The sequence below is a fragment of the Rhincodon typus genome, chromosome 5 (genome assembly GCF_021869965.1).
Source record: "Rhincodon typus isolate 14 chromosome 5, sRhiTyp1.1, whole genome shotgun sequence".
Classification (NCBI taxonomy): Eukaryota; Metazoa; Chordata; class Chondrichthyes; order Orectolobiformes; family Rhincodontidae; genus Rhincodon; species Rhincodon typus.
In genome coordinates, this window is record NC_063336.1 from 116,497,320 (window position 1) to 116,507,485 (window position 10,166).

Genomic DNA, 10,166 nt, shown 5'->3' on the forward strand with positions numbered 1-10,166 from the left:
CTTGGCCTGCTGTGTTCATCCAGCTCTACACCTTGTTATCTCAGATTCTCCAGCATCGGCTGTACCCACTATCTCTGGTAATTTTGTTCTGTTGTTTTTTTTTTCCGTAATGAACCTGCACCGTTCTAGAGCTCAGATCAGACCTGATCAATTTAATGGGTGTTCAAAACTTGTGTGTGAGGTGTGGTCCCACAGCCGAGAATTGCACTTCGAAAGTTCTCTAGGCAGTGCGGATTTTAGTGCAGATTCCACGACCCTTCCCATGGCCATTCGGGCCCACAGAGTCAGACTAGTATCAAATGGCTAACCTGAAATCTATTGGAGAGCGAGAAAGGAGACACCTTCTGCTTTCAACGTGAAAATTGTTTTACCCCAAGATCGTTCCATCCCCTCCCACACACGCACATATACAAAGGCCACATGAGAAGAAAAGGCCCTTTCATAAACCCGGAGAGATGTTTTGAAAAAAAAACGAATATCTTAAAATGTTTTGTATATGTGGAGGTAGCTGACAGCTGATATACCAGGGGAGGTGACGGACCGCAGCCCAGGTATAATATTCGGCCTCTTTTGCAAATAGTTGGAGATTCCTGAATAGATATACCGTATCTGGTGCGTGTTTTTTGAATGAAGTTAATTTGTTTTCTGTGAGCTTACGCAGAAATGCAATAGACTCGCGTCCTAAGCTGAGAGAAATCTTATTAGTTCTGTGATAACACCGTGTTGGAGCATTCGTGGAGCAGTTTTTACTATCTCTGAGTTTATTAGTTGTGTTTTGTTCAAGTAAAGGAAAGTTCAACGTGCTGCCTAAAAATGGCCATTTATTCGTTTCAAAAGATTAGAAATCCAGTGATACATGAAAGTAGTAAAAAAAAAAACAGCGTAAAGTGCCAAAAAACATTTACAAAGAACAATTTGTGTCTTTTTTGAAAAAAAATTCCGCCGATTGGAATGTAGCTTCGAGTGTCCTTATGTTGCATGGTTGCGTGCTCCTTTGTTCTGGTTTCGTTCCTGTCGTCTACTAACGAAGTGTGCCCGGTTTCTAGTCCGCACGAGTTTAGCACTGAGTCTAGACGACTGCAGTCTATCAAACAACGCAGTTCACAGCCACTGCAGGCTTGGAGTGCAGTTTTCAACCCAGTTTTCAACGGTCTGTTGCTGCAACTATGTGTATTTTTGGCGGTATTAGATTTTCACCTGAAGGGGCTGAAGTGTTGGGTCTCCGCTTTGTATCCTACCGTCACAATGAACATGGCTTTCTAAACCATACACAACAAATGACACACTGTCCCTCAATCTTCTCCGTCAGGCGCTCCTTTCACATTCAAACATCCACAAAGTCTCCAATGTTGTCGCTTTCTTTGGCTCCTAGCTGAGATTAAATCACTATTCCATCCTACAATTCTAAACTCTGGAGCGACCAGACCTGATCAACTCCACTAAGGTCTCTCTCTCTCCACATTTTGCAGCCCTTGGCAATCCAGGCCTGTTTCTGAGAATGTGGGTGAGTCTGTGACACCTCAGATCACAGTTCCGGCGGGAAAGCTGGGCACAACGACGGCAGTGGTAAGGCTTTATGTCAGTGTGAGTGAGGAGATGAGTTTTCAAGTTGCTTCTCTGATTAAACACTCTGCCACACGCCAAGCATTTATGCGGAGATTCCTGTTAAACACAGAAGACAAATCAGCACCTTCCAACTCCCAAGTTCACGCCGGGGGCACACAAGGTGGGCGACACAGTTCAAGCGCCTTCGATTCAAGGGGGGGAATCTAACGAAACAAAACGATTTTGGTTTTCCTTTTGCTCAGAGTTTAGAAACAGGTCTTCCCATAGCAGAATGCCGCAGATAATCTGTATTGGAATAAAAGTAACAGAAAAGAACAGCAGCAGATTGGATATAGTCTATGCTGTTTCTGAATTTGACAGGTCTGTCCGCATTTCCTCAGTGTTCCTCTCTGAGACCAGCTTGTAGATAACTATGCTTAGCACTTTATTTTAGAGGTTTTCAGCTCTTTTACCTGCACATGCAGTGTTTTGTGAACAGCTAACGTTCTGGACTGGCAAAATCCTTTACCGCATTCTTGACATTTGAAGGGTTTTTCTTTGGAGTGAATGTACCTACATTCAAAAAAGAAGAAAAAGAAATCTTATTATTTGTCATTCGAATTAACCAAGCTAATGATAGAGTGGCTTCGAGCCATCCTAATGGATACATCTTAAAACGAGGACCTGAAGATGGAAACTGAAAGTGCAGGAGAAATTCAGCAGGTCTGGCAGCATCTGTGAATAGAATGTGGGTGGGGTGTGAGGAAGGGGTCAGTGACCCTTCTTCAAGCATTAACTCTGCTTTCTCTCTCCCCTCAGATGCTGTCAGATCTGCTGAGTTTTTTTCCAGCAAGTTCTGTTTTTGTTTCCAATCGACACATTGCTGGACAAGCAATTCAGCTGCACGGTTTCACAAAGTTATTCGTCATGTTCAACCTTCCAAGAGCTTGCCTTAACGCGAAAGAAAAAATAAATGCTGGAGATCACAGCAGGTCAGGCAGCATCCATGGAGAGAAAACAAGCTAATGTTTCGAATCTAGATGACTCTTATCGCCCGCTGTGATCTCCAGCTTTTTTTTTGTTTTCACTACTGATTCCAGCATCTGCAGTAATTTGCTACCACCTTAAGGCAAGTTTGAACAAACATCGTACATATTTTTGGGGGCTGTGAACCGAGGAATTACATAACACTGTTTGAAAATGAGTCTCATCGCATCGCTGCAAAATTAGCAAGAATTCTCACCGACTGGACTGAGGTTTGAGATTCTCTGCTGATTTTCTAATGGAGACTCCGAATGTTACTGTAAGCAACATTAAGGCAGAGTGTTCACCAGTGTACAAGTACTGGGCCCGAGCAAGTCAGACTTCGCTCTCTTACCTGTGGTCACGGAGATGATCCTGTCTCCTAAATGCCTTGTGGCAAATGTCACACGTATAGGGCCGTTCATCGGTATGGGTCCTTTCGTGTATTAGAAGATTGTAGGATTTGGTAAAGTGCCTCCCGCAGAATTTACAGACAAATTCTTTTTTGGTCTTAGACGGCAGCCTGCCCCTGGTGGGTTTCCTTTCCGGGGATAACTTTGTGGCATCTAGGAGGGAGCCAATGGCCGAGGGAGAACACTGTCCGTCTATCTGTCCCAGACTGGGCTGATCCTCCTGGGTGGCCGCGATAGCCAAATTCGCGAAGTCAAACCTGGGCCTGGTCTTGTTGGGGAAGCTGCTGGATTCCTGTTTCGGCTGGAAAACGTGCGGGAAGATGGGGATTGCAGGCAGCTGGAAGCGCGTGTCCACCAGAGCGGAAACAGCAGGCACTTTGGAAAAGGAAGAACGGGGCAGTGGCATGGGAGGGTAACCCAGCGTCCACTGGTGGAGATGGACCGTGTGCAGGGTGCTGAAACCGTATAGGTTGTGTAGCTGTTCTGAAGGGGTCGGGATGCCGTTGGAAGCTTGCAGAAATGCATAGTTGGCCAACTGTAGCGATGGATGAATAGGCACTGGCGCCGGAATAGTTTTACTGCCCATGGTGCTCGCTGGAGGGCCTTGGGTTGCAGGAGACCTGGCCAATTTGCAGAAACCTTAGAGTTCAAAGAAAAAGGCACGCAGTGAGTGACGGCGTTACAACCTGTCTTATTGAATATTTAACTGATTCGCAAATGTGACAATAACGGGATATCCCGGAGTTATTTCCACTGCACGGGGATTCTAGAACTCGGGGTGAGAGTCAGAATTAGGGCCAGACCATTCAGGAGGGATGTTGAAAAGCATTTCTACACACAAAGCGTTGTAGAGGGTTGGAACTCTCTTCCACAAATGGCAGTGGATGCTGGATCAGTTGTTATTTTCAAATTTTGTTAAGCGAAGGTGTTAAGCGAAATGGGCAAAAGGCAGGTGTATGGAGTTAATCAACTGATCACCCATGATCTCATTGAATAGTGGTACACGCTGGAGGGGACTGAATGGCCTACTCCTGTTCCTATATTCCAACTCAGTGTCTACACGCGATATTCAGTGGCATAGAACAAGTGAGACAAGGGTTCAATGCCCATTCGAATTAAAGCACGATACTGCGGAGACTAGAGATCTGAAACAGAAACAGAAATCACTGGAGAAATTCTGGCAGCATCTGTAGAGAGAAAACAAAAAACAAGGGTTAACTTTTGAAGAAGGGTCACTGGACCCGAACCGCTGACTTTGCTTTCTCTGCACAGATGCTGTAAGACCTGCTGAGTTTCTGTTTCCACTGGGCCCGGAGCCCCATTATCAAAATGGAAATGTGTTCTCTAGACACAGGCGCGTATTTTGTTCCAGAGTGGTCGTCGATTTCCTTGCCCCACGCAACCAATTAATAAAAACACACACAACGAATCCCAACCGCGGCCACCCGCAATATTTTTGTTTCGAATGTTTCCGCAAGAATGTGCCTTACAGTGGCCTGAAAATGAGTTAAAATAGGAACAGTCCGATCTTCTTCGCGAAACCATCAATAAACGTGACAACAATCAGAAATGTTACGTGCGAGTTTCTCAACACATACAGATGGGTTTTGAACCGACCGGGATGACCTGGTCACTCTGAATATTACTGTGGGAAAGCGGGTTTAACAAAAAAAACTCTTCTGTCTTGAAAAAAAATGACAAAAGAAAATTGCAAGCAATAAACTCGCAATAAGATAAAAGTAGAAACATTTAGATATTATAATTCTTACTTCTCAGCACCGGAGCGCTGGCAAACGAGGTAAAATAAAAGAGCGGGAGTAAAAATGGTAACTTATTAAACAGAGGTCCACATCAAAGGGAGGGCCTCATAATGAGGTACATTTTATGTGGTGGGTCGATTTGATCAAAGGTTCCTGACTTGATCGAAAACCCGCCGCCTTGATAGCGCCAGATGTAGTTAAAAGCAGCCCCCATCCACTACTGAGCTTGTTCTCTCGTTTTAAATCCATGCCCCCCTCCTAGATTCCTCCAACAGCAAATCAAAGCGAATCGGCGGTTCCCTGGTCAGTGCCCGACAAGAGGAACCTGCAGGACCCGGTCAATGTTGTATGCTGCAGGTGTACATACGCCGTTCTCCTTCTGACAGGGTGTTCCAGATGTTAACTCCGAGCGAATCGGTGAAGATCACTGACCGCTGGTGTGTCCGGGAAGATAAAAATGTTTTCTAGCGTTAATCTCACCAGCTTTTTACTGCTTTCTGAAGTAATGCTCTCTCCTTCCAGGCCATTAGGATGATCTCGTCAGTGGTCCCAAATTTCCTTTCAAAAGGCAACAGCGAGTCGCTTGAAAAAAAACACTTCTCAAAAATAAAGGACATTTCTGGACAAAAAAAACCATTCGGGTCACTTCGCTCTCTCCTACAGCCGCCGCTTTCGGGTTGACTTTACGAAACAATATAAGGACGAGCAGACCCAGAACAGCGTAAATCGGTGTAAATCATTTCAAACGAATTGGCAAATCAAGCGAACTGACATTATGTGGAATTCCTCTGCACTGACCCAGAACAAAACACAGTGACATTTCGCTAAGGTTGGCTTTGCTAATTGGTGAGAGTTCCCATTCTTGTTGGTAAGAAAAGTCACACCAGAAATCTCTTTTACCTCTCAACAGTCACGGCAGATAACGCTCATTACAACCAGTCACGGGTAATTTGTCAGTGTGTGTGTGAAATCCCAAGGCTGGGTTATGCAAGTGTAATTGTATTAGAGGCTGATTAGCTCCTATTATGTTAACCTATACTTTAGTGTAGCAACCAATCCCATCTCATTTATTCTTACGGTAACAGTAATTGGTCGAAATGAATGGACTAATTTTATTTCACGAACTGGATTGCAACATTCAGAAACTAAGGAACCTGCTCTGCTGGTTATTACAACTGTCAGAGAATTTTTTAAAAAAAGTGTTAACAGGCATGAACCCAACGACGCTGTATCGCATCAATCATTTTGTACGAAACAAAAACAGAAGTTGCTGGAAAAGCTCAGCAGGTCTGGCAGCACCGGTGCAGAGAAATCAAAGTTAACGTTCCGGTCCGGTGACCCTTCCTCAGAACTCATGGTAGCTCGGCTGATTTACAGCCTCCACAGTTCTTTCGGTTTTAATCGTTTTGTGTGGACTGATTTAAATATCAGAAACATGTCACGTACATTGTTTTAGCGAATGTCGCTCTGGGTAGATATACAAAAAAAGTCAATTCTAAAAAGCATAAATTAAACGAATCTGTCTCCCGATTAAAGTTTCGAAGGTACTTAGTATTACAAAGAAATATCTATCCTTGGTGTCAATCCAGACAAAGGACATTGCTAATTCTGGACTCGACTTCTTTACAACAGTCACCCATTTGATTCCGTGGGTCCTATTACAATTGAGCCCTTGACCGCGAGTTTTACTGTCTTGGTAGATAAACACAAACCATTTAAATGACTTTTTTTTCCAAGTCATATTCACTTGTTACAACACAGCGCTGTGCGAAAACACCATACTAAAGAATTTGCCGTTTAAACGTCCCATTTAATTCATTGGAATACCTTCAAACTTAATTCTACAGTTTAAACCAAACACTGACGACCCTGTGAGAATCAGTTTCGTTTATCTTCAATCAGATTCATTGGCATCTACAGCATTGGCGAGATAACCAGCAGGGAACAATATTGGCGCTTGTATACGGTCTCCAGGGGCCAATAGAAAGATATCCTCTTGTATCTCCTGAATCAACAAATACATTCGGGTGTAATTCCCACAGAGCCCTGATAAATGTTTCAAAATATACGTACCGAAATTCACATGTAGAACATTTACCCAAGAGTAAATAGAACGGTATTTTAGAAAAAAATCCTGCGATGACAGCATAGAAAACAGAGTCAGAATAGATAGCAGCGAATTCAATCGCTAAAACGAAACGAAAGGTTTTAAAAATTCACAAATACCGAGTCCGAGACGGGGAGAGAGAGAGATCTCTGTCAGCGCCTCTTGAAAGAGGAAGGGTGAACTGCCAGAATTCACTGCAGAGACCATGATATGGCTTACACTGTAAATAAACCACGAGGCAGTAACCAGGGAAATCTCCTGAGAGCAGCAAATCCACCGAGCCTGAAACTATTTAAACTGTGGCCGTAACAGCTATAGACACCGTCAGCGAAGTTTGAACGTATTAGTCATCCCCAATACCCCTTCAATGCAGTATCCCCGATTAAGGAGCAGCTTTCTTTCTACAGCACTTGGTGACTTTTTGTAAGGAAGAACATGCTTCTGAAACAAAGTGTTTTCAAGATAGCTGCAGGTGTATGGCGTTTGTTACTGACGGAACTGAGATTCATAACCAGTGGGAGCTAGCAGATACAGACCTGAGAACTGCATCATTACAGCACTGTTAAAACGCTCGCAAGTTAATCTCTTTCACAGTATATAGGCTAGTTTTTTTTTAAATCGACAATAACAGTCCATTACAAAGCATTCGAAAAGGCGCGAATGGCCACAACAAATGGAGCATATCTGACTGAGTTCCAAAACATTCTGGGCCTGACAACTTAGAGGCGAGAGAGAATTGGATTGCTGTGTATGAAGCGAGCAAAACTAAGCAGAAAGCTCCGAGAGTATGAGGCCGAATAGAGAGAGTTTAAGCGAAAATAAAAGGGTGATTTTATTCAGCACCTGCTCCAACACTATCTATAAAATCACGCGGGGTTTTGCTGGTTAGTCGCGAGTAGAATGACCAGGATCCTACATGTGTCTGATTTCACTGTTTAGGTCATCTCGTCTCATTAACGACACCATTCATGCATTTTGCAGAAAAGTAGCGAAAAATGCCACATACACAGCAATACAATAATCAGTGCATTGAACAAGGCGGCAAACCCCTCGTTAGTGCAAAACCCCAAAGATGAAGGAATACAAACGGCCGGTTCCCTCAATATCGATGAGGAACGGGATGCGTGTCAATATAGGAGGTGACTCCCTACCAATATGATAGACAGAGCCCTGTTCATCCAGGAACATTCCCCTCACAAAACATAACCCTGTTAACTACGTCTGTGTGAGTAAAGACTTAACCGAGCGAGCCCTACTCGGCTTCACGTTTCCAGCCAACGATGAAGCAATTCATTTCAGGTTGGGTTGGCCGAAATTCGTTAGTGAGGGATGCAGTTTCTACCTCGCCGACTAACTGACGCGGGATTTCCGTTAAATTAAACAAATTTTCAACTTAAAGTGCCGCTTCTTGATCACGAGATAAAAAAAACCCCACAGATCATTTTGCAAGGAAAAGCTGGCAAGTTTGCTTCCTGAGTAATCGAGAACAGACCACATGTGTACTGGCATGCTCTCGAAATGAATTTCAATCTTTCAAGATAAATTTGCCTTACAAAATAGGACCATAAACTTGAGAGTGTATCTACCTTGCCATCTCTCCCCCCACCCCCAAACACACAGACACACAATTTTATGAATAACCAGCCCCAGCCTCCTAGCTGAGAGATTGCTGGAAGCTCGCCCTCATCAGAAACCTAATTGTCAATGGAACTCTACAACATCGGAAGGTAGGGCGCGCTGCGAGATATCAATCAGTATTTGCTTTTAGATCAACGTCCTAAATGCACCATTATTGAATAGATAATCACAATCAGCACTCTGGAGAATAAAAGGGGGTCGGAGCGAGCACTGCTAATTAATATACCGAGTAAGATAAACAAACATTCTGAGAACAGGGAGAACTTGCCGTTCAAGTCAGAGTGAAGAGAATACTCTGAGGAAATGTTTTAATCCAAGGTGTACAGAGCAAGGAGAGGGGAGGGGGTCGTTGGCCGGATTGCAGCTGTTTTATATCCAAATTTCGGGGAAGGCTGTGTTCTCTTACGTCCTTATCGACACTTCACAGATTCCAGCGTGCTTCTGATTAAAGCACTAGACGTGTGTAAGGGCACTAAGGGACCCCAGCCGTACCAATACATGCCTCATGTTGCTAAAGAAATTAAATATTCGGGGCCTTTAACACAATTCCATTTGAAACTCATGAATAAAACTCGGAGAGGCCACTGAGATCACACAGGCCACGGATCGTGCTGGTGAATGGGAGCTCTCTGTTCTGCTAACCGGTTTAACACTTTGGGGTAGACTATTAGCCTTTAGCTTTTAAAATGTATTACGATAAAACACGATTTGTGTTATAGTCCAACACAGTTCGATTTCTATGCTCCTTTACTGCATTAGCAACGTGTATTAAAAGCTAAATTGGACGTCATTTGTAAGTTTGAATTACGCTTCGCTTCTCAAACCAAAAAAAACCTGTTTTCGCTCGTCTGAAGTCACACGTTGAGAAGGTTTTAGTTCGTGGACACAAAGCAGAGGCAGTTTGGGAATAAAACGTGCTCCGCGCGTTTAACCCTGTTAATAACAGTCTCATTAACCGCCCTGGAGCCTCTTATTAAATGCATCCCATTAAAGTTAACAGGAGCAAACTATAGCCTGTACCGGAAACAGCTGGGAAGAACACAATAGCCTGACTGGACTTTTCAGCTAAAGCTAGTTCAACACTCTTACCACTCCGGACTGTTTCTGAATGAGTTGGCTAAAATATAAAAAAAAACGCCACTTCCAAAGCGAAGCGGCCGTTTTGGGCTGGGAAGGGGTGGGGGGTCGTTATTACATAGTTCGATACATAGCAGGTTTGGTGATGCCTCGCACAGGAGCAGTGGGATCGAGTGGATTCAGGTGAGCTGGAAATGATTCTCACGGTGCTTCGATCTAGCACGTGTTCTCCCAGGCACTGTCAAAGCCTGGAATGAAATCTCCCATTGCAGATAGGTTGGGGGGTGGGGGTGTAGCTGGGTCCAAACTGTGCTCCCGCAGTGTGAACGGACACGCTCCTGGCCGATCAGACACCGAGGAGGGGCTGCTGGAGGAGACACATCTTTGATTGTTCGAATTACAAGTCGAACCAGGTCTCTGTGTAACTCCGGGTCTGTATGCAGTTAAACTCCTGCAAACCAAAAGGGTCAGCCGGACTTTCACACGGAGCAACTGAATACTTTATAAATACACACAACCCCAGGTAAACATCTCCCCACACACACCTACATAAGCACCCCCCACACATATACCCCTACATAAACACACCCCTCCCACACACAC

At 44.2% G+C, this 10,166-nt stretch overlaps 1 protein-coding gene across 10 annotated transcripts in view; it reads right to left on the minus strand.

Moving 5' to 3' along the window:
* Nucleotides 1-804: 804 nt before the first annotated feature.
* osr1 (odd-skipped related transcription factor 1) overlaps nt 805-10,166 on the minus strand; it is a 38,108-nt gene continuing 28,746 nt past the window's right edge. For 2 of the 10 annotated variants that reach the window (XM_048597379.1, XM_048597372.1), the window contains exons 2-4: nt 2,924-3,620; nt 2,019-2,118; nt 805-1,662 (exon numbers count right to left, since the gene is read on the minus strand). In XM_048597379.1, the coding sequence (XP_048453336.1) occupies nt 1,405-1,662; nt 2,019-2,118; nt 2,924-3,567 (1,002 nt within the window). In that variant the 5' untranslated portion in view covers nt 3,568-3,620 and the 3' untranslated portion in view covers nt 805-1,404. Of the gene's footprint in view, nt 1,852-2,018; nt 2,119-2,923; nt 3,621-5,108; nt 5,134-5,221; nt 5,599-5,641; nt 5,912-6,814; nt 6,867-6,967; nt 7,308-8,104; nt 8,257-8,754; nt 9,259-10,166 lie in introns of those variants that run through there. The other 8 variants (XM_048597380.1, XM_048597382.1, XM_048597373.1 and 5 more) reach the window with 8 other exon arrangements.